General features: G+C 34.6%; 1 protein-coding gene across 1 annotated transcript in view; it reads right to left on the bottom strand.

Moving 5' to 3' along the window:
* Positions 1-12,630: 12,630 nt before the first annotated feature.
* The window catches only part of GPC5 (glypican 5), a 1,330,718-nt gene continuing 1,318,135 nt past the window's right edge, over positions 12,631-25,213 (bottom strand). The window contains exon 8 of the mRNA XM_077855189.1: positions 12,631-16,379. Coding sequence (XP_077711315.1) covers positions 16,222-16,379 — 158 coding nt within the window. The 3' untranslated portion in view covers positions 12,631-16,221. The remainder of the gene's footprint in view (positions 16,380-25,213) is intronic.

Below are 25,213 nucleotides of genomic sequence, written 5' to 3' on the forward strand. Positions count from 1 at the left end.
TCTATCTTGATAGTAAGTTACTTAAGGGCAGGGATGGCAACTAACCTTGAATATATCCAGCAACATTTTGTGAATAGAAAACAAGCATTTCCAGAAACCTTGTAGGGAAAATGAAAGAATGTCAGGCTACTACAACTAGAACATTGACGCAGACACTTTCAAATATGTTAGGGAGCCAATGTTCACACTTTTGAGACTAGAAAGAGCAAGAGTCAGAACATGTTATATTTTGAGGGTAGTAAGATAAATATATTAGTTTCTCAATCTAATAACATCTCAGTGACTGGCATATCTTTCATTGGATAGCAGTGGATATGGCCAAGGGTCAGAAACTAGTTTTTTGTTAAGACATTCAGAATTAACGTAAGTAGTTTACTCATGCCCTCCAAATTCACAAGAAACTGGTTTAAAAAGTGGAATTCCATTGGAATTTATAGTGTATAATTTGTAATTCATTTTCAGTGCTTGTGATACTTTTGTTCATTCTCTTGATCTGATAAATATCAAGGTGTGTGGAAATCTTTACAAACTAGAATATTTCTGATGAGCAGGAAATCAAAGCAAAATGAAATAGTCTTCATGGATATGTTCTCTATGTCCTGGTAATTTCTAATAAGCATCCCTGCCCTCTAGAAAGTGAACATCTTTCTAGTACTTTACAGAGCATATGTGTACCAACTAACCTCTTTCAGAATACAAGGAATAGCAACTCACTTGGTTTATCTTGTTTAAAAAAAAGTGGGTGTATAGCTAGGGCAAAGAGGTAGTGGTAATGCAGACTGTTGTGCCAGATCCACTCATAGGCACCAGCTAAGATATGTTTCCTCCTTGTATTATTCACTTTCTGCTTTGGGGTATTTTTAACTATAATTACAAGGTGCCTTGGATAAAAGCATAACTGCCTGGGCAGCGGTAGTGAAATGTTCATCTGTATAAGCTTCTGCCTGGGAATGAATTTCCTGTGTCAAGGAAATGTATCCAAAGGTCCCATGCTGACAAGGTATGAAGGGGTTAAATGCTCCTGTGTAAGATTGATGTGCATGAGGACAGTGGATGGAGTGCCCGAGCAGATAAGAAAAACAGAGGTGAAGTATCAAAGGATTTTGAAATCGACTGCTTGGAAACCATGCCTCACAACACAGGTGCCAAGGCCCAGGTAACACAGGCACATTAGATTTCACAAATTGTGGTGCAGATAATATCCACAGGCAGCATTCTATAGTGAAACACACTTATATAAATGGATTTGCAGGATGTATAGTCCACTTCCTTCAAGACATTCTTATCATGTAAATATTTGGTAAAGTTTGGTAAAGCAAAGTGTTTGATGTCTGGGCTGGGGTAGCTGGAAGGGGGAAGCAATTCTAATAGCTTTTGCCACATGAAACTAAAATCCACACTTAGGTATTGCAACCGCCACCAGAGACTACCTTGGGAAAGGCTGCCATAGCACCAGTCCAGGGAGTTGGTGCCCAGCTGTCAGGCGGGAAATTCAGAGAGACTCTCTATTTGCTGGGAAATGACAGTTGGTTCTCGTACAGAGGATCAATACCCTCCCTCAGGTTATTCTCTGTCAAGGAGTTCAATGATTTATTCTAAGATTCAGCTCTTTTAAACTCCATTAAATGTTTAGAAGTATCCTTTATAGCAAAAAAAAAAGAAAAAAATTCTGTAACTGTGTAAATTTGATCAAGCTGCTATACCAGAATACCATAAATTAGGTGGCTTGAAAACAACAGAAATTTGTTTTTCACAGTTGTGGAAGCTGGGAAGCCTAAGTTCAGGGTATTGGAAGATTTGGTGTCTGGTGAGAGCCCACTTCCTGGTTCGTAGATGTAAATCTTTTTACTGACCGCTCACATGGTAGAAGAAGGCAAGGGAGCAATCTGGGGTCTCCTTTATAAAGGCACTAATTCTCCATCCTCAGGACGTAATCACATCCCAAAGGCCCCACCTCCAAATGCCATCATACTGGGGATTAGATTAAAATATATGAATTTGGAAATAGACACAAACATTCCTTCTATAGAAGTATCAAAGAGGTGTTGAAGAAGCAGCGTTGTCTTTAAAGTCAAGTCCCAAGCATTAACTGTCTTCAAGAGCCCCGGGTGCAGGTGCCTGTCATTACCATTGTAGGTCTTACAGGGTAGATCATTTCTCTCCTCAGGGTTGGCTCAGTAAAGGGAGATCATGCCAGAATGACAGACTTGCAGCAGTCTTTGACCCATTCGTACAGACACTTAATTAGGTCACAACTCTTTCCCTCAGGGTCTTCTAGTAATTTCCACCTCAGTGTCTTAGAAACCCCATTCCTCCTCCTTCTTAAGTTTTGCCCACAGGTGTGGGAATTTCATTTCTTGAGGTAGAGATTTCTCTGTGTTGCTATTAGTCCTTGGTCAGTATTCACCTTCATATCTTCCCTAATTTTGAATTAGGATGAAAGGATTGATCTTTTAAGGGTTTAAATTGTCCAATCCTTTTCTTTGTTTTTAATAGCTTTATTGAAATATATTTCATATATTTCAATAAAACTATCAGTTTAACCTATTTAAAACAGACAATTCAGTGGTTTTAAATATATTCAGAGTTGTATATGTATCATAACAATTTTAGGACACTTTCATGACCTTCCCCATTGCCTCAACCCCAATGTCCTGACAGCCATTAATTTACTTTGTGTGTCTATGGATTTGCCTATCCTGAATATTTCATTAAAATGAAATCATACAATATGCGATCTTTTGTAATTGACTTCTTCGGCTTAGCATACTTTCTCAAGGTTCATCTATTTGTAGCATTTACCAATACTTCAATACTTTCTATTCTCAAACAATACTATGTGGATATACCGTATTTTATTCATCAATTGATGGCTATTTGGGTTGTTTTTACTTTTTGGTTATCATGAATAGTGCTTAATGTACATGTTTTTGTGTAGATATAGGATTTTATTCCTCTTGGGTATATACTTAAGAGTGAAATTGCTGGATTATAGGTTTTAACATTTTAAGGAACTGACAAACTGTTTAATAAAGTGTCCCATTTTACATTCTCACCATACGTGAGGATTCCAATTTCTTTACATCTTTGCCAACATTTATTATTTTTCTTCCACTTTAGTGGGTACAAAGTGGTATCTTGTAGTTTTGATTTCCATTTCCCTAATGACAAAAATTATGTTGAGCATCTTTTCATGGTTTCATTGGCCATTTGTATATATTCTTTGGAGAAATGTTCAGATTCTTTGGCCATTTTAAAAATTTGGTTATAGATCTCACTGTGCTTTGAAATTAGGAAGAATGAGACTTTCAACTTTGTTCTTTTCCAATATTGTTTGTCTCTTTTTTTCTTGCATTTGCTTATGAATTTTAGGATCAGCATTTCGATTTCTGAAAAAAAGCCATCTGGGATTTGATAGATTATATTGAATCTTTAGATCAGTTTGGGGATTATTTCCATTTTAATAATATCAACTCTTCCAATGTATGGACATGAGATATCTTCTCATTTATTTAGATCTTTAATTTCTTCCAGTACTATTTTATAGTTGTATAATAAATTTTTGTTTATAAGTCTTGCCCGTATTATGTTAAATTTATTTCTAAGTATTCTTTTTGATGCTATTGTAAGTGGAGTTGCTTTCTTCTTTTTTGGATTGTTCATGGTTAGGATATAGAAATATAATTCGTCTTGCAAACTCACTGATAATAACATTTTTAGTGAATTCCTCATATACATACAAGTTCAAGTCATTTTTAAGTAAAGATAGCTTTACTTCTTTTTATTTCAATTTGGATATCTTTTATTCTGCTACTTTTTCTTGCCTAATTGCTTAATTATCCTGCTAAATCTCCAGCACAATGTTGAATGGATGTGGAGAGAGCCACCTTCCTTCTCTCATTTCTCATCTTAGGGAAAAAAACTTGTAGTTTTACCATTAGATATAATAGATGCGGATTTTTTAATAAATAAGCTTTGTCAGGTTGAGGAAGTTCCCTTCTATTTTAGCAATTCTAGATACTGATTCCTCTTCAGAGATTATTTTTGTCTGTTTACTGTATAGTATTTGGCTACACTAATACTTGGCTACAACTGGTAATTCTACTGGGTTACCATCACGCCCAGTACAGATCTTCTGTAGAGCCAGGGATGATGGAACCTGCTGATATTCAGTTGCTCCCAAACCTACCTAGAATTGTTCTACGGTGGGAACTGAATGAGATGGGAGCTGCAACTTGACTTGCTTGAGTAAGAAGGACTGCACTCTTCACCCACTGTCCAATGCATCTTCTCTGCTTAGAGGAAGTTGAGTGTGAGGAAAATAGGCACTGCTACTAGGTTGGAGCCACTGCCAATATAAGCCTCTGATAACACTAAGCTATGAGAAGTAGAATCTACTGATGTACTGATGATGGCTGTCTGTATAATCTATCTGGAATAGCTCATCCATGGCAGAGAGCAGAGGGAGTGGGTGGGGGTTGGGGGGTGTTGGAGGGTAGGCAGGGTGGAGACAAGGTGAAAAAGTCTTTTAGCTGTTCCTGTTGTCATAAGAATTTTTCCTCAAGGCTTATCTGTGGGAGATGGTTGCCACTGCCTCATGTTGCTTGTACCGGATTTTCGTAGATTTTGATGAGTAAGTGCTTCTGAATTTGTGGAAACCTTTCAAGTAATTTCCAGAGAATTTGGGTGATTATCAGTGCTAACTTTGACTAACTTAGCAGATGCCTCTTCGTGGAAGTGCTTCCTTGAGTTCCTCACACTGCTGTTTTGAATGCACCACCCTTTAAATAAAAAATATTATCTGATACTTGTTAAAACTGTGAGGCAGACTTTATTCAGGGGGGACTATTGCAATAAATTATAGGGACTACTTCAATAGGGCTTTGCAGTGGGGGAGACAGATCATGTTTGATTCAGAATAAAAGGCTAGGTAGGAATTTATATCCAAGGAGAAAAGTAGATTAGTTGTTTTCAATGGATGAACACTTACTAAGAGGAAACATCATGAATATGGGGGCGGGGGGGGGACATAGATTCTGGCTAATGTGATCTAACAAAATCCTTGTTGAAAGCAGGCCTGGGTGATCAGAACCACATGGGGGAACAGTAAAGGATGAGGAACCCTATTAGATATTGAAGGTGACTAGATATTGCAGATGGACAATTCTGGCTGAATAGACTTAGCAGGATTCTTGCTAAAATTGGGCAATACAGACACCAATATGAAAGTCCCAAAGTCAGGGCCTGTTTGAAAAGAGTGTTCAGAAAAGACTGAGTAGAATTTGATCAAGAAGAGAATTCCTGTCCTCGTCCGAGACATCTCTTTTTTATAATTTTCAATTCCTATCAGTACTGGGAAGGACAGGTTTTGCTAATATATGAAGAAAAGGCGTTTCTCCAGGTTAATATTTACTCTCCTGCTTCAGATTTTTGACTATGAGAGGCTACTTTAGTTTTTTCCTTAATAATTATTATTTTTAACAAGGTGCCTTGGTTTCTCCAATTCTATATCTGTGTTGTACAGATAGTAGTCACTAGTTGGGCAACTGTAGTAAGGTGTGTCCAAATTGAGCTATGCAGGAATCACACCCTAGATTAAAAAAAAAAAAGTATAAAGAATAGAAAATATCTCACTGATGATTTTATACTGATTAGAACTTGAAAAAATAATATTCCACATAGGATTAAATAAAATGTATTGTTAAATTAATATCAGCTGTATCTTTTTCAAGTGTAGCTTTTAGGAAATTTTCAATCACTTTTGTGGTTTACATTATGTTTCATTGGATAGTACTATCCTAGATCACCCTATTAACTCAGCTGTTAAGAGAAGGGGATCATATTTTGATTTTCGTCAGAAGGGACTCTGAGCTGGGCAGATACAATCTAATAAACTTTTCTGATACAGACATATTCAAAATTTCAGGTCTCAGGTTATATTTCACTACTTTAAAAGGTAAGATGTGGAATACTGAAAAATGTATGGGCTCTCAGCAAATCATACAACTAGCTATAACAGTAGCAGTTCTAAGCTGTATTCTTTTTCTATTTACAAATATTTTCACATGTTACTATATATCATCTATTCTCCAAGTTTACTTTTCATAGGCAGAAATTATTCCTATTATGACTATTTTTAGGATATTTTGAGATAGAAAATTTCTAAGATTAATCAATTAGAACAAATATAGTAAGTAACACTTTTTGTGTCTCCTTGTAATTAGATTTGATCAAATACACATGTTTAGACATCTATTAATTTCAAACGACTATGCTACTGTGAAGTATTCAGGAAGCCTTTAGTAACCTTTAATATACCAAAGAAAATAAGATAAATACACAAATTATTATAATCTAATTTTATATTAAGTTGATTTAAGGAGAGAATTACTTCTAATTAGACTGAAGTATAACAGGATCAATGATTATGAAAAATGTAACCAGTGTCTTTATTGTTTGGTTGGTTGGTTTGTTCTTTATGATTGTGGTCATTCCAAGTAGAAGAATATCCTTTCCTTATTCCACCTAAGAAAGGAGAACTATTCTAAGGTAGAGGTGTATAAATTTATAAAGATTTTCATTGGAATATTGTTTATGACTTTGGCAATAATTCAATAATCAATAGGGAATTGATTAAATATGTGATATGAAATTTACAAAAACAGTATTTTGAATCAATTATAATTTTATCAATTATAATTTATGATATATTGTTAAACAATAAAGATGGCTTAAAGAAATATCATATCATAATATTATAAAGTGTTATATATTTGAATATATGTGTAAAGATATAATCACTACATTCCTCTGTATCTTTTTGTGCATGCATATATCTGTGTCGTCTTCATGGATATCTGTACCTAGATATATGTGTGTATATTTTATATAGTTGCATTTTTACAAGATTTTTTAGAATGCAACAAAACATTAACAGAGGTTGACAGAATTTTTGGTTATATTTCCTATTTTCAATGGAAACTTTTAATCAGAACAAAGGTTGATTAAGGTTTTATAGAAAATCTTGTATTTTAGATAAATCTTGAACAGAGATGCAAACTTCTCAATTACTATATGAGCTAATATCTATGAATATACTTACCATTACATTATTTTTTCTATTACTACAATGGAATCCATCCTTTAGTTGCTAAAGTTTATTGTATTATAGGAGACAATTTACTCTGCTTTAACAAAAGGTAGCTAATAAGAGCATCAGAGAACTTTTCTTTTTTGGCTCAATAAAGACAACATCTCCCTGGATTATAAGAAAAGAATAAAACTCTAAGAAATAAGGGCCACATATTTCAACTCTAGCTGACTTGGCCTTATGACTTACAGTAGAATGAAGGACCTGTTCTGTAATGGGAAGTTAAGAATTTCAAATATTCGTATTTTCTCATTTTAAAATCTAGAGGATTTTAAACTAGTATTTAAACAATAAACTAGTATTTAAATAATGAAGAACCATCAATTAAAATAAACATGGAAATGTTTTATTGATCTTCATGTTTCAGGATACAACCTAAATATAATCTGGCACAGAGATGGTAAAATCTGAAGATTGCAAATCCGAATATTATAGTAGAAAACAGTAACAATAGTAAAAAAAAAAAGTTTCTATTAATACCTTTAAATGTGACACAAAACATTTTATTTCCTATATTTCAAAGTAAATTATTGGCAAATTTGAAAATGATCTATATTTTAGAATAACTTAAGATGTGCTGAATACTCTCAATATGTTCTCTTATATATAAACTCTATTATATTATGAAACTCTATTATCTTACTATTTTAATGAATGTCAAGGTAATGTTAAGATTTTATAATTTCTCTAAATGCTATATCTTCTCTTTGGGACCCCCAGAATCAAGAGTTGAAGCATATTCTCCATGTTGATGTATTTGCCGGGTTCTGTTTAGTCCCTGTGATTATGAGGCAATTTCTATTGAATATCAGGATTTACAAACACACATCTTTTAGTTGATTTGAAGCAAAAATTTTTATTCAATAAAATATACATAGAACTTAATTTAAACAAAGAGCCCTCGCGGGCCTTCTGTTTCAAATCAGTTGTGTTACCTCGAGTAATTCACATCTCTTCTGGATTTTAGCTTTCTTTACTGAAAAATACATGATCTTTAGACTTCCATATAGTTTTAAAATCAAATGATTTTTCTACATATTATTCACATCTTATTGTGAAGGATTTCACCTAAGAGAAAGTTTTGATGTTAACTAATATTAATATAATGTTCCACTCACAATAGGTACAATCACTAGTGAAAAGTTCTCAATAAATCTGCAGGAATCTCAATAAATCAGGGGTGGAGGTATCATAATCTTTATTTTACAGATATTTCAGTGAGTTGGTGGCAGAGCTAGTATTCAAAACCAGGACTCATCTTCTTTCCAAGCCTGAGTGCTTGTTTCCCCACATAGAGCCCACACAGGCACTCGGAATCTGGATAATCAAGACAATGAAATGATAAAAGATGAGTGAGTGTCACTAAAGGAGAAGAAAGCACAATTTGTGACTTGGGGAAAATGATAAATTTTAGTTACTTTCATTTGCCATTCCTTGCTTGGTCAGCTTACCTCCAGTTAGGTAATGAGCTAAAAGCAAGTGGGTAGTTAAAAGTCACTTTTATATATTTTGTAATAAGAATACTAAGCTAACGATTTGTGTTTGTTGCATTGTTCCCCTGAGGAAGTCTTTTAAGGAAAATAGAATGTATATATAAGACTGTGTAAGTGAAAGTTTCTGTAATATGTAACTTTTACATGCATCTTATTGCTGCAGTGGCCATATATATATTCTCTTGTGTATAGCGAGAGAGCCTTGTTTAATGCTGATCTGTTTCAAATTAAAAATGAAAGTTCCTATAGAAAAATAACAAGTAGCAATTTGAAAAAAAAGTTATGTTTCACTGACCTTCTCAGTCTTTGATTAAAAAGCCAGAGCAAATTAACATGAGGAGTTTTATATATGTTTATAAAACATAAACCAATGAACCAATTTGCTGTATGTATACAGCAAATACATGAATGTGTATGTATATTTTATAGGTAGGCATAAATTGTAAATACATGAATGTATATACACTTCCATTACACCCATACCATAATAGATGTGTAGCTAAAATAGTAGTAAAGTAAAAATATTTATTATAAATTTATTGCAGTTAACCATCTGTGATGAAATTTTTAGATTCTCATTAATTCTTTTATAAATGAAGAAAAAAATACTAAAATTACCAACACACGATGTTTAAAAGCTATATTTTTAAATAAGCTGTGATTCCAAGCTTCCATCTGCTTACTTGCTGCGTGATATAGAGCATTTGCTCCCACTGCTGAGCTTCTGGTCTTTCTTCATTTTCTGAATTAGCCCCTGCACTACAGGGGACCAGATAACATGCTTCTATGCTCTGTCAGCTTGTACTGCAATAAATCATCAGAGGCAACAGCATTTGTTTAGTTCTATTTAAAAGGGTCTCCTGGGAAAATCTGTGAGAAGGGAAAACACTGTCAAACTAACTTTTATAACTTCATCTCTTACTTCCACACCCTTTTATCTTTTGTTCGTTCAACAGTGTCACTCTATGTATTTATTTGTTTTTAAATATTGTGAGATGCCACAGCTGAATTCAAGTGAAGGCGCCAGATCACAACTCCTGTAAGATTAGCTAAAACAAAAAGCAGTTAGTTGCTAAGTATGTAATGATTTAGTAGATTTCTTTGCTCAGGCGTATTGTCCTATCCATTAAATGAAAGCACTGGGTGTTATTCTGTATGTTGGCAAATTGAACACCAATAAAAAATAAATTTATTATAAAAAATATATGAAAGCTGAAGAACCTTTGGTATAGCTATTCTTCCCTTTACTTATGAAAAGATTATCCCACTCAGTCTTATATAGAAAAGCCACATCTCTCTCTGTGATAAGGAAATTTGAGTTATAAACACATGCATAAAGTTGTAACTAAAATTACATTCTATCTTTTACTTTTTGAAATCACTTTTTATATATTAAGCAATAATAGGTTATAAGACATCAAGTAAATAAATGTTCTCTATCACTGCGTCAATGTTTCTTGCTTTAAAACTAGAAATCCCAAAGGGAATTTTGTGATTATTTAGCTCAAGCACATTATTATACAGATAAGGAATTGTAGTTCAGAGAGGGTATGGAAGTTGCTGGAGGTCATACACAAAATTAGTACAAAACCTTTGAAGCTGTGTTTGTTCTGGTCTCCCCAGCATTTTTGGATGATTATAAGTCAGTGATTGAGCCAATCTCTCTATCAGATGGCCACACTAGGACATCTAGCATATGGAATCTCTTCAGGATGCTCACCTTATTAGAGATAAATTTGAGATGAAAGAAAGACAAAAGAAAAAAATATCTGGGTGACTAGATGGGAATAAAAAGTAAATGTAACAAGGAAAAACATTAAAAATACCTTGCAAAATTTGCAAGTTGGCCAACCTAATCATCTGACCAATCAAAGGTTTTTTGAGCTTGTGGGATACCGAATGATATAGTAGAAAGATTTTGACGCTTGGTTCAATTTAAAATACTCGCTTTGTCACTTATTAGCAATGTATACCAAAGGAAGTGATTTTGCCACTCAGAAACACCAAGTTGGTGGTGACTCTTGGTGCAATATTGAGCAACACACTGCTTGTTTATTGATAATTGGTTCTCAGCTTCACTTGGGCTGTGCTCTGCCTCATGGGATAGTTGCCAACATGGTGGTTGGAACATTATGGTCAAGAAGACTTTCAAGCAGGATGGAAAAGTTGAGATTTTCAGTTTGTTACAGAGATCAATTCACAAGTAAACATTGGGTCAGGGATAACATCCCTTTAAAATTAATGAAAGCCGACATGGATGGACCTGGAGGGTATTATGCTGAGTGAAATAAGTCAATTGGAAAAGGACAAACATTATATGGTCTCATTCATTTGGGGAATATAAAAATTAGTGAAAAGGAATAAAGGGAAAGGAGTGAAAATATCAGTGAGGGTGACAAAACATGAGAGACCCCTAACTCTGGGAAATGAACAAGAGGTAATGGAAGGGGAGATGGCGGGGGGTTGGGGTGACTGGGTGATGGGCACTGAGGGGGGCACTTGGCGGGATGAGCACTGGGTGTTATGCTATATGTTGGCAAATTGAACTCCCATAAAAAATGTTTATGGAAATATAAAAAAAGTAAAATTAATGAAAGCAAGACCACTCTCCCAATGTATTTTTTTAAATATATTTTCAGCAAGGTTATTGCCTTGTTGCCAGGATAAAGCTAAGCAAAACTTGAAATATGAAACCAAGCAGGAGGGGTTTTTCCTGTAATTTTTCTCTTTCCCTTTCCTAAAGTCTACTTACTCAATTTCAAACTTCTACTTGATGCTCTGTTTACAATTCAAAAGCTTATCCACAGGCAGAATCTGTAACTAAATATTTTGTCATTGTCACATCCTGGGAACATGTGCATTTGAACAAAAGGCTTAATAGGAAAAGAACACACATGAATTATTAAGGTGTATAGTGGGACAGGAGGATTCCTAACATGTGTTACATTATCTAGTCCTCTAATTCTGTGGGTTAGATACACTTAACTCAATTTTATAGATAAGAAACCAAAACTGAAATAGAAAGTACAGCAGGAAAATGTGTGTGGGGTGTGAAAGTGTGTACGTGGGTAGCAGGTTGAACCATTGGCATGCAGGGTGAGTTGGAAAAGGACAGTTACTTTGTAAATTGCATTCTGGAAGTCTTTGACAATGTTGACCACAATTATGGAGTTGGACTCTTTCTTGATTCCATGTGGGTCTTTCTACCTCATTCTGAAGAAATTGCTACTGTCGAGAATTCTTTACCTGGTCAGTGCCTAGATTTCATAAAGAGCTAGGACGAGACAGATGCACACACTGTACTGCTCACAGCCTTTGTCTTGCAATTGTACACTTTTTCTTTCTAATGCTGGTGGCCTTCACTGGGTAATCTTAGGAAAATCAGATACCTTTCCCGTGCTGCTTTCTTTCTAAGATGCTTCCTTTCTTCTAGTTCAGTGCTTCTCAAAAGTGGGTATGGAAACTCATAAAAGTAGTAATTTACTAATTTACTTACCAGGTTATCCAAATTATTCCTGTGGGTCAATCCTATTCCTTTTGTCGCCAATGACTTCTTGATCCTTAAATATTTACTATTCTGTCTTTAATTCTGTGGGGTTTCAAATTCTTTTACCTTCTTCTCTTTCCCCTGCCTTTGCTATGGGCAAAGTGAAAAATTGGGGGATGTGAGTTTTTTTCATATCCTTCATAGTGAAGATGATTCCATTTTGACAATTGGTAAGTACAGGAAGATGAGAAACTGTTGAGTCATATCTTTGCAAATTTATCCAGAAATGTTCATCCCATCCCACCCTGTTCTAAATATTATTATTTCTACTATGAAGATAAACTATACTGTGAAGACATTCTTTAGTATTTTTCTGCACATGAAAGCAGAGAGTAGTTTAAGAACTGCATTAGATTAAATCTGCATTTATAAAATAATGATATACCACCACTGCAGTCACCATGGAATTATAGCAAAAGCAAAGAAACCAGACTGTCAACTTGAGAAATGTTTTATCTATATTTTAATCAGAAATAATATACAACAATCTTTATTTAAAGAAAAAGTTGATATGCCCAAAGTCATACCTGACAACATTAAGAATGATTTCTGAATTTTCATAGAACCCATGTAATTATATAGGCTACTAAAGTTTGCAACATAGAGAAATACTGGATATCACAGATTGCCCTGTGAATATCTCATAGAATAACAGAAGTCTAGGATGAACTCCTTCACTCAAGAAGAAACAACTTTTATTGTACCTGAAGGGTTCTGATGATAGAAACAATATTTTAAGTGATTGAAAACAATTAGCACTAAGCTAATTGAGTCCCTTTCAAAGCATCATCATTGAGCACTTCAGAGAAATCTGAGTATTTGGGAGGAAATAGCTTATTAACTTCTATCCTTTAATGACAAGAGAACACTTCAGACATTATTTCATTGATAAGACATTCCTGAACAAATAGAGGATAAAAAGGCAAATCTAGGACTTTAATACTCTGCTACTGCCTGCTTGCCTTTCTCTGTGTCTTTCTTCCATCTTTCCTACCTTTCTTCCTGCCTTCCTTGCTATTTTTTATGCCCTTCTGTGCCTTACAGCTAAAGAAATATTTTATACTCTTCAGCTGCACAGAAATGGAATTTCAGGATTCCATATTACTTGTAAAGCTTGTGTATTTTCTTTCCCATGTTTGGTAGCTGATTTATCTTGGGGGTTGATGTGTTTGAATGGGTTTTCTACATGTAGGAGAGCATTACTGGAAAAAAGTCCATGTTAACATTTCCTTTTCAAAGTGCTTTTGCATTAATATGCAGTTTTATAATTATATAGTCAATTGAATTTGTTTTTTAAATCCTAGTTTGGAGGTTTACATTACCTCTCAATAATTTTTATGCTATCCTCATGATTCTTAACTACTATTCCAGAGCTATCCTATCTTTGAACCAGAAATGTTTATAGTTTATTTAGAGACCTTTATATGCACCCATCTGATTCTACTGTAATAGGTTGTATAATACCAGACAAATTACACAATATTTGTAAGCTTCACTTTCCTCATTGGTTCAGTGGAGGTGATAATGTTATTGGGAGGACCAAAGGAGATTGTGCATAAAAAACACTGATCACAGTGCTATGGAGAGGAAGGGCCACATAAAAGTTAGCTCATTAACAGATTCTTCTCTAATACATGCAAAACACTAGACTGTTCCAAGATCACTTAAATTTATTAAAAATAACAGATTTAAGAAAAAGTCTTTGTTTTAAATGATCAAAGCATAAGATATGACTATAAAGATGTAAGTGATATTTTAAAATATATATACTTACTTGAATGTTATCCTTTAAGTCATCTTAGAAAGTAGACACATATTCAACAATCTTACCATTGCTCAAAGCTTTATAGACTTATGGAAGACTGCAGAAACAAATTCTGAGCCACATTTAAAAAAAATCCTCAGTGTTACTGTTTTTATTTGGCTAAAAATTGAGCTCATCCTTGAGGGGTGAGGAATGTCAAATGGGATATTCCATTTATTCCGTTTGAAAAAGATTTTAAATTAAAGAGCTGTGCAAATGTCCAATGCTATGGAGTAGAGTATTAAGGAATGAATATCCTCATTGAGAATTTTAGAAAAATATGCCTCAGGCTCTTAAAGGAATCCTAAAAGCCTACATGTGTTTTAAGCTAGAGTAGCACTGTTTTGATATGTATGGTCCAAAGTGCCTACCTGGAGGTAGACAACACCAGCTTAAGGATGTAAAATTGAGTTGATTCAAAATATTCGTTTATACTATTGACTTTGTTACCATTCTGCTTTTATGCCACATCTAACATTATCTCCTATAATGTTATTTAATCTGGAAACATCTTAGTCTGCTGAACTATGACCTTCAGTTTGTCTTCCAAATTCCTGTAAGGTTGGGAAAGAAGTTTTGCCAGAACAAACCAACCATGACTTGGGCAGGAGTGTCACAAATGGGTGACTTCATATTCACTGTTATTTAAATAACAAGCTGAGCTTAAAATAAAGATTAGATAAATATATGTTTAAGTTTATAATTTGTGGAGCGTGGTGGTGCAAATGAGTGTAAACCAAGTAGATCATGGAATAAATATTAAGATCTGGAATGGAAGCCTAAGAAAATGACAGCCAGACCTGGCAGGTAGAATAACACTTACAGTTTTGAGGTCTATTTAAACAGGCAATAAAATCTGATTTGGCAGTTTAAACATAGCATAGTTTAAATTGACCATTGTAAGATTATTCGGTTAATTTAAAACCCACGAGACAACATGGTTTGATCATGTACAGTTTCCTGATTTGGAGAGATTGATCGCACCTTACAAATATTTGCTGTCAATTGAGTCCTCTTTGACTTTTCCTGAGAGATCATTTCAAATCCTTTTGATTTTTTTTTAAAAATTTCAAATTCAGCATTTCTCTTTTCAATTCTGTCCCTTTGTATTAATAATAATTTCTGGCTACCAACTGGATGTGATACTTCTTAATAAAAGCTGACTTATCTCTTCCTTCTTAAGTACAACGATAGACCGATCCTAATTGAGGTCTGCTGAGGCATCTTATCACAACTGGGAAATCAGGGACTGTGGATTAGCAGCTCTGCTTATGTGCAATAGGAAAAGAGCTAAAACACTATATGCTATATTTTCTGTATTAGTACATGTCTTAGATATTCATAGGAACCTTACATATGTATAGGTAGTCAATTGTTTAATATCAAGATTTAAAAAATAGCAAATAATATTTTGAGGATGGATGAATGAATATATCACGTTGCAAGTTTTCTACTAAATAATTAATGGCTTTCTTAGAGATATTCCCAGAGCAAGTGTGTGTTTGCAACATGGCTAAATCCATTAGGCAAAGACAGGGAAAAGAGCCACAATACGAAAGATGCATCTTGAATGTAATGGAACAAAGCTAAGATGTTACCAAAATACTCTGCTTAAGGTTTGTCAGTGGCTAAGTTACAGTGGATAAAATTTATCAAGCTTCCTCAATGAAATTACATGAAATGCTCCTCAACAATCTACTCTATAACTTACAGACTTCAAGTAATTTCTTCATATAGCTTGCAAAAATGGAAGAATCTCTTGACAATTCATGCATACTATTTGCCATCATTTATTTTGATTCATTTAATGGAATTCTAATTTCAGTATTTTAAGAAACACTATGTGCTGTTTTCATTGTTCTGCAAATACACTTTTAACTTAAGACATTTTTCTTTTATAAAGAAAAGGGTTTAGAATCAAAGATAGTAAAATTATAGATATACTAAATCCTTCTTATTCAAAGTTGCTTCTGTGCTCTTCACATTTGCAGGTTTAATGCGTTAGACTTTAAGAAGATTTAAGTTAGAATCCTAGAAGACGTGTTTTCAAACAGTCTATCATTTTTAGATGCTTTGTGAACATTCCCACTTGGCTTATAAGAAGTTAGTGTGACATACCTTTTCATAAATATAATTGTTGCATTCAAAAGATATCTTATTCTAATCAGATGAAGATGGGAGAAATCACAACTCCAATAAGGTCAGTATATCAGGTGGAAGAGTTCAGTTACCAAAGCCAAGGAAGTAACATTACTACACCCATCAGTATAAATGCTGTAGTTTCAGTCGCTGCTGAACATCCTGCTGCAGTTGTATCTAAAGTACTACCTCCACCCGTCTGATGGATCTGCTTTACATCACTGAGGTTCATCTCCTCTGGCAACCCTGCAGAAGCAAATAAGAAAACACAGGATCATGCATGACCACCTCACCATGATGTGGCTAGAACACCTCTTCACCCCCAAATGTAGGCACTATTGTTTTATCCTAGGATTCCCTATGTGTTCACCTAACTCTAAATGGGTAATGTGAAGTAGTTAGCAGAAGCAGTTACTTCTGCTCTTCTTTTTCTTTTTTTTAAGATTTTATTTATTTATTCATGAGGGACACAGAGAAAGAGAGGCAGAGACATAGGCAGAGGGAGAAGCAGGCTCCATGCAGGGAGCCCGATGTGGGACTCAATCCTAGAACTCGGATCACACCCTGAGCCAAAGGTAGATGCTCCACCGCTGAGCCACTCAGGCATCCCACTTCTGCTCCTCTTAAATGAGAAGATGCAGGCACTTAAGTAGGAGTTCTCAATATTATTGTAAGAGCAAAGTGAAAAATCTCTCCAGCTTTTTAAAGCACTTGGAATATTTTTCTAGTGTCACTGATTGGTTAAAAAGTTAATTAAAAAGTCCTGAGGTCTGGCGCTATTGCTTGCCTCAGAGATGTAACAATTGCAATAACTATATGAAACTTTTCTAGTGAAAATAAAATCCTATAAGAAATAGGACATTTTTTTAAAAGTAGAATTTATACAGATCCTATTTTGTTTTAGACTGAACTATGCATAGGCTCCTTATTGGAAAAATATCAAAGAATAATATTAAATGATATCCTTTATACTTATACACACCTGTGGGGACAGAGGTGTGGATATCTGTCAACAGATCAAAGAATTTGTTTTTTTTTTGTTTTTGTTTTTTTTTAATTTTTATTTATTTATGATAGTCACAGAGAGAGAGAGAGAGAGAGGCAGAGACATAGGCAGAGGGAGAAGCAGGCTCCATGCACCGGGAGTCTGATGTGGGATTCGATCCTGGGTCTCCAGGATCGCGCCCTGGGCCAAAGGCAGGCGCCAAACCGCTGCGCCACCCAGGGATCCCTCAAAGAATTTGTTAATAGAATGGGAATTAATGTTAGGAATGAAGTGTTTGATTAAACAAAATGGGCAATATCATAGACCAAGATCCAGGTACATCCTAGTTATTACTTCTTAGTGCTCTGAAAACTGACAAACTGAGGAGACCAGCTTCCAAATTATTAGGGATGAAATAATCATTTTCTGAAAAAAGTTTACCTTAGTATGATATATGTGGGGATTTACTGACTTATCATCTACTGTGTAGGATCTTCAGTGTTTTGAGACCATGTGGCCATCTGAAATATCTCATGGCATGCCACTATCACTCACAATTAATAAAGTTTAAATTCAAGTTGCTACAGCCATAAATATTGACATCGTAATTACAGTGAGATTGAAAAAAAATCCTCATATAAGGAAAAGTCAATATTTATGTAATTAGGTCAATACATATATATAACTCAGAAAGTAAGCTGTACTGCATTCAGAAATGAGAACATTAAAACGAAGCACAGCTCTACTGATCTGACATATTGATTTTACAGTCTGAGCTCTTACATTATTATTCATTGTTTGGATACCTGTTTTGCCCTTCTGTGTCATTAGGCAAGATGAATAAACTAGTGATTCTTCTTCTTTTTTTTTTTTTTATAGGGACCAGAGTGTGAATATTTTAGTCATGGTTTTATACTTCTTATTATGGCCAGAGCTTAACAAGGAGCTATGAGGACTTTAGGCAATTAAAAAATTTTTTTTCCAAGATAACTGTATAAATTTGAGCTTGAAGGGATTTACTTTTCTTTTTTAAAGCACTTTGAAGAGGTGCTTGGGTTGGATTCATGAGTAACTTTTTCTTATGCTTTTTGAGTTTCATTCATTCAGCCAGCCACTGGTCAGGGTTCAGGGGTATCCTAATGAGTGAAAATATGAAAGTAGAAAGATGTTAAATTTTATGTCTGTAAGTCAGGTGATGCCAGGTGGAATATCCCACCTTCAATCAGATGTCATTTTCACATCTGAGTGTGCTGGCTAGCCCCACAATTACTTGATGCAAAGATAGTTTTCTTAAAGGAGTTTAATTAACGAAGCTTGTAAGTTACACCAAAGCTTAACCAAAGACCCGTAAAAGAAAAAAATTAGTTTGGGAACTTATTACATTAATACGTTAAACAAAAACAGAGTAATCTTTGAGTAATCTTTTTTTTTTAAGATTTTACTTATTTATTCATGAGATACACACACAGACAGAGAGAGAGAGAGAGAGAGAGAGAGAGAGGCAGGCAGAGACATAGGCAGAGGGAGAAGCAGGCTCCCTCTGGGGAGCCTGATGCGGGACTCAATCCCAGAATCCTGGAATCACAACCTGAGCCAAAGGCAGACATGCAACCACTGAGCCTCTTGGTGCCCTGAAAGATTTTATTTTTAAGTAATCTCTACACTCTTTTTATTTTTTTTTTAAAGTGGAAGCTACCATCCTCTAAGATTTCTTAACAGATTAGATCCACCTCCAGCCTCCACCCCAAGGCTCTTGAAGGGATCTTTCACTGTTGTTACGTAAGTCTCATAATTCAGGGTCTCAGGGTCCATCATCCTTAGAACTATTACACTTACTAATAACATCTATACTTCAGATGTGAAAATAATTTATTTTAGAGACAGAGAAGAAGGATGGGCAGAGGGAGAGGCAAAGAGAGAATCTCAAGCAGACTCTGGCTGATCACAGAGTCCTCCTGATGCAAGGAGCCTGAGACCCTGATCCAAGTCGAAATCACATGTCAGAGCCTAACTAAGTCACCCAGGTGCCCATTTTAGCTTCTTTTATGTCATGCATATACTGGCTTTTTTCTTGTGGCAGGGGAATGTGGGTGTTTTTCCCTCTTTGCACTTCATCTATCCACATATTTAGAAAATTGTCTTCACTGAACAGTGAAGACTATGTTCAAGAATAATTTATTCTTGGGGATCCCTGGGTGGCGCAGCGGTTTGGCGCCTGCCTTTGGCCCAGGGGAGATCCTGGAGACTCGGGATCGAATCCCACGTCGGGCTCCCGGTGCATGGAGCCTGCTTCTCCCTCCGCCTATGTCTCTGCCTCTCTTTCTCTCTCTCTTTGTGTGACTATCATAAATAAATAGAAATTTAAAAAACAAACAAACAAAAATAATAATTCTTTATTTTTAATAAGGAAAATTACATGGGCAAGAATTAATAATTTGGGCACTCACTTGCAAAGTTTACCTTCTGCTACTCCTCTGTCAGGCACCGTGCTGGAGACTGAATATACATTATGCATTTACAGGCTGCCTCTTCATATTTTGATGAGGCTTAAAAAAGCCAACAGGTGTCTTTTCTACCAATGGTGAAAATGTAGTGCAGATTTAAATGTTGGGAGTGGGACTGTAGGTCATTATTTGAATTCAACAAAGTCAAAATAATTTACCTCTAGAAATGGCATAAAAATGTCTATTGCATAGTGTGCTTTTAATAAATACCTTGAATGAATAAATTGAAGAAGGACTGTGATTCTCACACAGTAAAATGAGTTAGGTAGAATTGTTTTCTCATCTACAGATTAGGAGCTGAAATAGTAGTCTACTCAAGGTAATGATTGTAGCTAAATCTCAGATGTGTCCCAGTCAAATGGGATTCTCTTTGATCTGAGCACCATGCTGTCTGCCACTATACAAATAAAGCATTAAACTTGCAGTCAAACATTGGTTCTGGCTGGATGGCTTGAGACATGACTTCTGTTTTATGGAACTTTGAAATGACAGCATTTTCAGTGAGAAAGGAGTTAGTCAAAATACAGTGCTGACTAATTTATTAAGTATTTGGAAAATAAGCTAGTTATTTATCCCACAGCATTCTCTAAAGTAAGTAACTATAAGACCCCCAAAGACTTCACTATAAATAATGAGGATGCAGACAAATCATACAGGTTGGTTTTTAAAATTTATGTGTGGGTGGGGAAAGCATACAGATTTTTAGGCAGACTATAAGAGTCATAGCTTTAACATCTTAAAAGAATCTCTGTGCAACATGAAAAAGTATGAGAACAAATAGCAAAGTGGAGAAAATATCACAGTGCATATTGAAGCAACATCTTTAACATAGAAAGTTCTTAAAATCCATAAGAAAACAACAAAAATCCCGATAGAAAAATGGTGAAAGGAAGTAAATGGATATTTACAAGATAAAAGGTTAATTTATCTCTAAGGAAAAGCTGAAAAGCCTTCTTTGCTAGAAAGCAAATAAATATCATTTTACACATAAGATGTCAATTACCTAATGTCCAGTGACAAAGGCAAGGGAGAGAGGAGATAACAGTTTTGCCAAGGATACAAACCTCTTTTTAGGGCATTTGCCAAAATACATAAGAATGTTTAAAATATGTTACCTTAACCTAATAATTTCACTTTTATTAGGTAAGCCTATAGGAATAATTAAGAAAATATGCATATACTTATTCACAAAATATTAATCTGTACAATTAGAATAAAAAATAAATATTACTAGTAGTAAATTGGGTTAAGAAAACTAAGCGCATACATTATTACAAATGATTCAAAGAGTAGATTTTTATTGGTACAAAAAATTTTGATATAACTTTATACACTTTCATGATCTTTAGGGGTATTTGAAATTTGAGTCTATAGCTGCCTTTCTCTGAGGGTAGGGTATCCCTCATTAATTTTTATATTTGCCTAGTAGGCATTTGGTAATAATTATGTCAATTAATAAATTGATAATTTAAACAAATACAGAAAACTACAAAATTACAAAAAATGTTTATCTAATTCAGGTTTTCTTTCCCTCCCCATCTTTAATGAGATATAATTGACACACAACATTGTGTAAGTTTAAAGTATACAACACACGGATTTGAAATACTTAAATATTACAAATGGTTACCACTATAGTTTCAGCTAACATCTTCTCTAATGATTTAAGATGTTTAGCACATAGTTTTGTCATGCACCTGTTGGTCCTTTGTATGTCTCTTGCAAGAGGTTTATTTAGTTCCTCAAATTCAGTTTCATTCATTCATTTTACATTTTCATTCCACGGTAGTTAACATAACCAGTGTTACATTATTTAGAACTGTAATACAGTGATTCAACAATTCCATATATTACTCAGTGCTTATCAAGATAAGTGTTCTTTTAATCCCCTTGCCCTATTTCATCCATCCCTCCCCCCACCTCTCCTTTAGTAACCATGTTTGTTCTCTGTAGCTAAGAGCTTTTTTGGCTTGTTTCTCTTTTTTCCCTTTGTTCATATGTTTTGTTTCTTGAATTCCACAGATGAGTGAAATAATATGGTATTGCCTTTCTCTGACTGACTTATTTTGCTTCCGTCCATATTATTGTAAGTGGCAAGATTTTGTTCTTTTTAATGGCTGAAGAATATTCCATGGTATTTAAATATACCACATTTTCTTTATCCATTCATCTATAGATGGATACTTGGGCTACTTCCACAGTTTGCCTATTTAAATAATGCTGAAATAAATACAACGGTGCATATATCTCTTCATATTAGTTCATATTCTTTGGGTAAATACCTGGTTGAACCACTCCTAGATCATAGGGTAGTTCTATCTTTAATTTTTTGAGGAACCTTCATACTACCTTCCACAGTGGCTGTACCAGTTTTGCATTCACACCAACAGTGCACGAAGATTCCTCTTCCTCCACATCCTTGCTAACACTTGTTATTTCTTGTCTTTTTGATACTAACCATTTGACTGGTGTAAGGTGGTCTTGATTTGCATTTCTCTGATGATGAGTCATGTTGAGGATCTTTTTTGTGTCTGCTACTTTTGGAAAAATATCTGTTCATGTCCTCTGCCCATTTTTTTCTTTAAAGATTTTATTTATTCATGAGAGACACAGAGAGGCAGAGACATTGGCAGAAGGAGAAGCAAAGAGCCTGATGCAGGACTCAGTCCCAGGATCCTGGGATTATGACCTGAGCCAAAGGTAGATGCTCAACCACTGAGCCACCCAGGTGCCCCCTCTGTCCATTTTTAATTGTAGTCCATTAATTTTTGACAAGTTTATTTTTTGTTGTTGTTTTTATTGTTGAGTTATATAAGTTCTTTATATATTTTGGATACTGACCCTTTATCAGATAGGTCATTTGCAAATATCTTCTCCCACTCAGTAAACCTATTCTTTTTGCTTTGCTGGTTGTTTTCTTTTCTGTGCAGAATGTTTTTTGTTTTGACATGATCCTAATAGTTAATTTTTGCTTTTATTTCCCTTGCCTCGGGAGATGTTATCTAGAGAAATGTTGCTATGGCTGATGTTGGAGAAATTATTGCCTGTGTTCTCTTCCAGGAATTTGATGGTTTCATGTCTCACATTAGGTCTTTAGTCCATTTTGAGTTTATTTAGTATATGGTATATGGAAGTGGTCTGGTTTTATTCTGCATGTAGCTGTCCAGCTTTCCCAGTACCGTTTGTTAAAGAGACCATCTTTTCCCCCATTGCATATTCTTGTCTCCTTTGTCAAAGATTAATTGACCATGTAATTATGGGTTCATTTCTGGGTTTTCTATACTGTTTCATTCTATCCAGTACCATACTGTTTAGATTACTGTAGCTTTGTAATATAACTTAAAATCTTGAATTATGATACCTCCAATTTTATTTTTCCTTCTCAAGATTCCTTTAGCTAGTTGGGGTCTTTTGTGGCTCCCTACAAATTTTAGGATTGTTTGTTCTAGTTCTGTAACAAATGCTGTTGGCATTTTGATTGGGATTGCATTACATGTGTAGATTGCTTTGGGTAGTATGGACATTTTAACAATATTTTCTCTTCCAATCCATGACATTGAATATCTTTTTACTTTTTTTAGTCATCTTCAACTTTTATCATCAACATTTTATAATTTTTAGAATACAGACCTCTCACCTCTTTGGTTAAGTTTATTCCTAGGTATTATTTTTGGTGCAGTTGTAAATGGGATTGTTTTCTTAATTTCTCTTTCTGCTGCTTCATTATTAGTGTATAGAAATGCAACAAATTTCTGTACATCGAGTTTGTATTCTGCAACCTTGCTGAATACATTTATAATTGTCATAGTTTTTTGGTAAAGTCTTTAGGGTTTTCTACATATAATATCATGTGATATGCAAATAATGAAAGTTTTGTTTCTTTTTTACCAATTTGGGTGGCTTTTCTTTCTTTTCTATTTTAATATTTTATAGATTTTATTTGTGTAATTGTGACAGAGTGAGAGAGAGAGAGCACTAGTAAGGAAGAGGGCAGAGGGAAAGGGATAAGTAGGCTCCCCACTGGGCAGGGAGTCCAACATGGGGCTCAATTCCAGGACCCTGGGATCATGACCCAAGTGAAAGCAAATGCTTTACAGACTGAGCCACCCAGGCACCCCATTCTCTTTTCTCTTTTTATTGCTGTGGCTGGGACTTCAGTACTATGTTCAATAATAGTGGTGAGAGTGGACATTCCTGTTTTGTTCCTGACTTAGGAAAAACACTCTCAGCTTTTCTGCATGGAATATGATGTTAGATGTGGGTTTTTCATATAAGGCCTTGATTATGCTGAGTCTGTTCCCTCTAAATGATCTTTGTTGAGGATTTTTGATATGAATGGATATTGTAATTTGTTAAATGCTTTTTCTGCTTCAGTTGAAAGATCATATGGGTTTTATCCTTATTGATGTGATGTATCCCAATGATTTGTGAATATCGAATAACCCCTATATCCCAGGAATAAATCCCACTCAACTATGTGAATGATTTATTTAATGTATTGTTTGATTCAGTTTGCTAATATTTTATTGAGTATTTTTAAATATATGTTCAAAATATTAGTCTATAGTTCTCTCTTTTTATGGTGTCTTTTTCTGGCTATGGTATCAGGATAATACTGATTTCATAGACTGAATTGGGAAGCTTTCCTTCCACTTCTAGTAGAGACTAATATATATTAACTCTTTTGGATGTTTGATAGGATTCACCTGTGAAGCCTTCTGGTCCTGGACTTTTGTTTTTGGGAATGTTTTGAATTACTAATTCAACTTCATTGCTGGCAATCAGTGTTCAGATTTTCTATTTTGTCCTGATTCCGTTTTGGAAGATTATACAATTTTAAGAATTTATCCATTTCTTCAAGGTTGTTCATTTTGTTGGCATATAATTTTTCATAATATTCTCTTTTGTATTTCTGTGATGTTAGTTGTTATTGCTCCTCTTTCATTTTTGGTTTTGAGTTCTCTCTCTCTCTCTCTCTCTCGATGAATGTGGGTAGGGGTTTATTAATTTTGTTGATCTTTTCAAAGAACCAGCTCCTGTTTTCATTGATATGTTCTTTTTTATTTCCTTTCTTTTTAGTTTCTATATCATTTATTTCTGCTCTAATCTTTATTATTTTCTTCCTTCTGATAGATTTGGGTTTTGTTTGTTGTTCTTTTTCTAGCTCCCTTATCTATAAAGTTAGGTTGTTTCTTTGAGATTTTTCTTGCTTCTTGAGGCAGGTATATATTGCTTTGTTGCATCCCAAAGATTCTGGATCACTGTGTTTTCATTTATCTCCAGGAATTTTTTTGATTTCCATTTTGATTTCTAGGTTGAGCCATTCAATATTTAATAGCATGTTATTTAACCTCTATGTATCTGTGGTCTTTCCAGATTTGTTGTTGTTGTTGATTTCTAGTTTCATTTTGTTGTGTCCAGAAAAGATAAGTGGCATATCTTTGATCTTTTTGAATTTGTTGAGACTTATTTTGTGACTAATCTGAAATGTATTCTGGAGAATGATCTGTACACACTTGAAAAGATGTGTATTCTGTTTTAGGATGAAATGTTCTGAAAATATCTATTATATCTATCTGGTTCAGTGTGTC

The sequence above is a fragment of the Canis aureus genome, chromosome 17 (assembly GCF_053574225.1).
Source record: "Canis aureus isolate CA01 chromosome 17, VMU_Caureus_v.1.0, whole genome shotgun sequence".
Taxonomy (NCBI): Eukaryota; Metazoa; Chordata; class Mammalia; order Carnivora; family Canidae; genus Canis; species Canis aureus.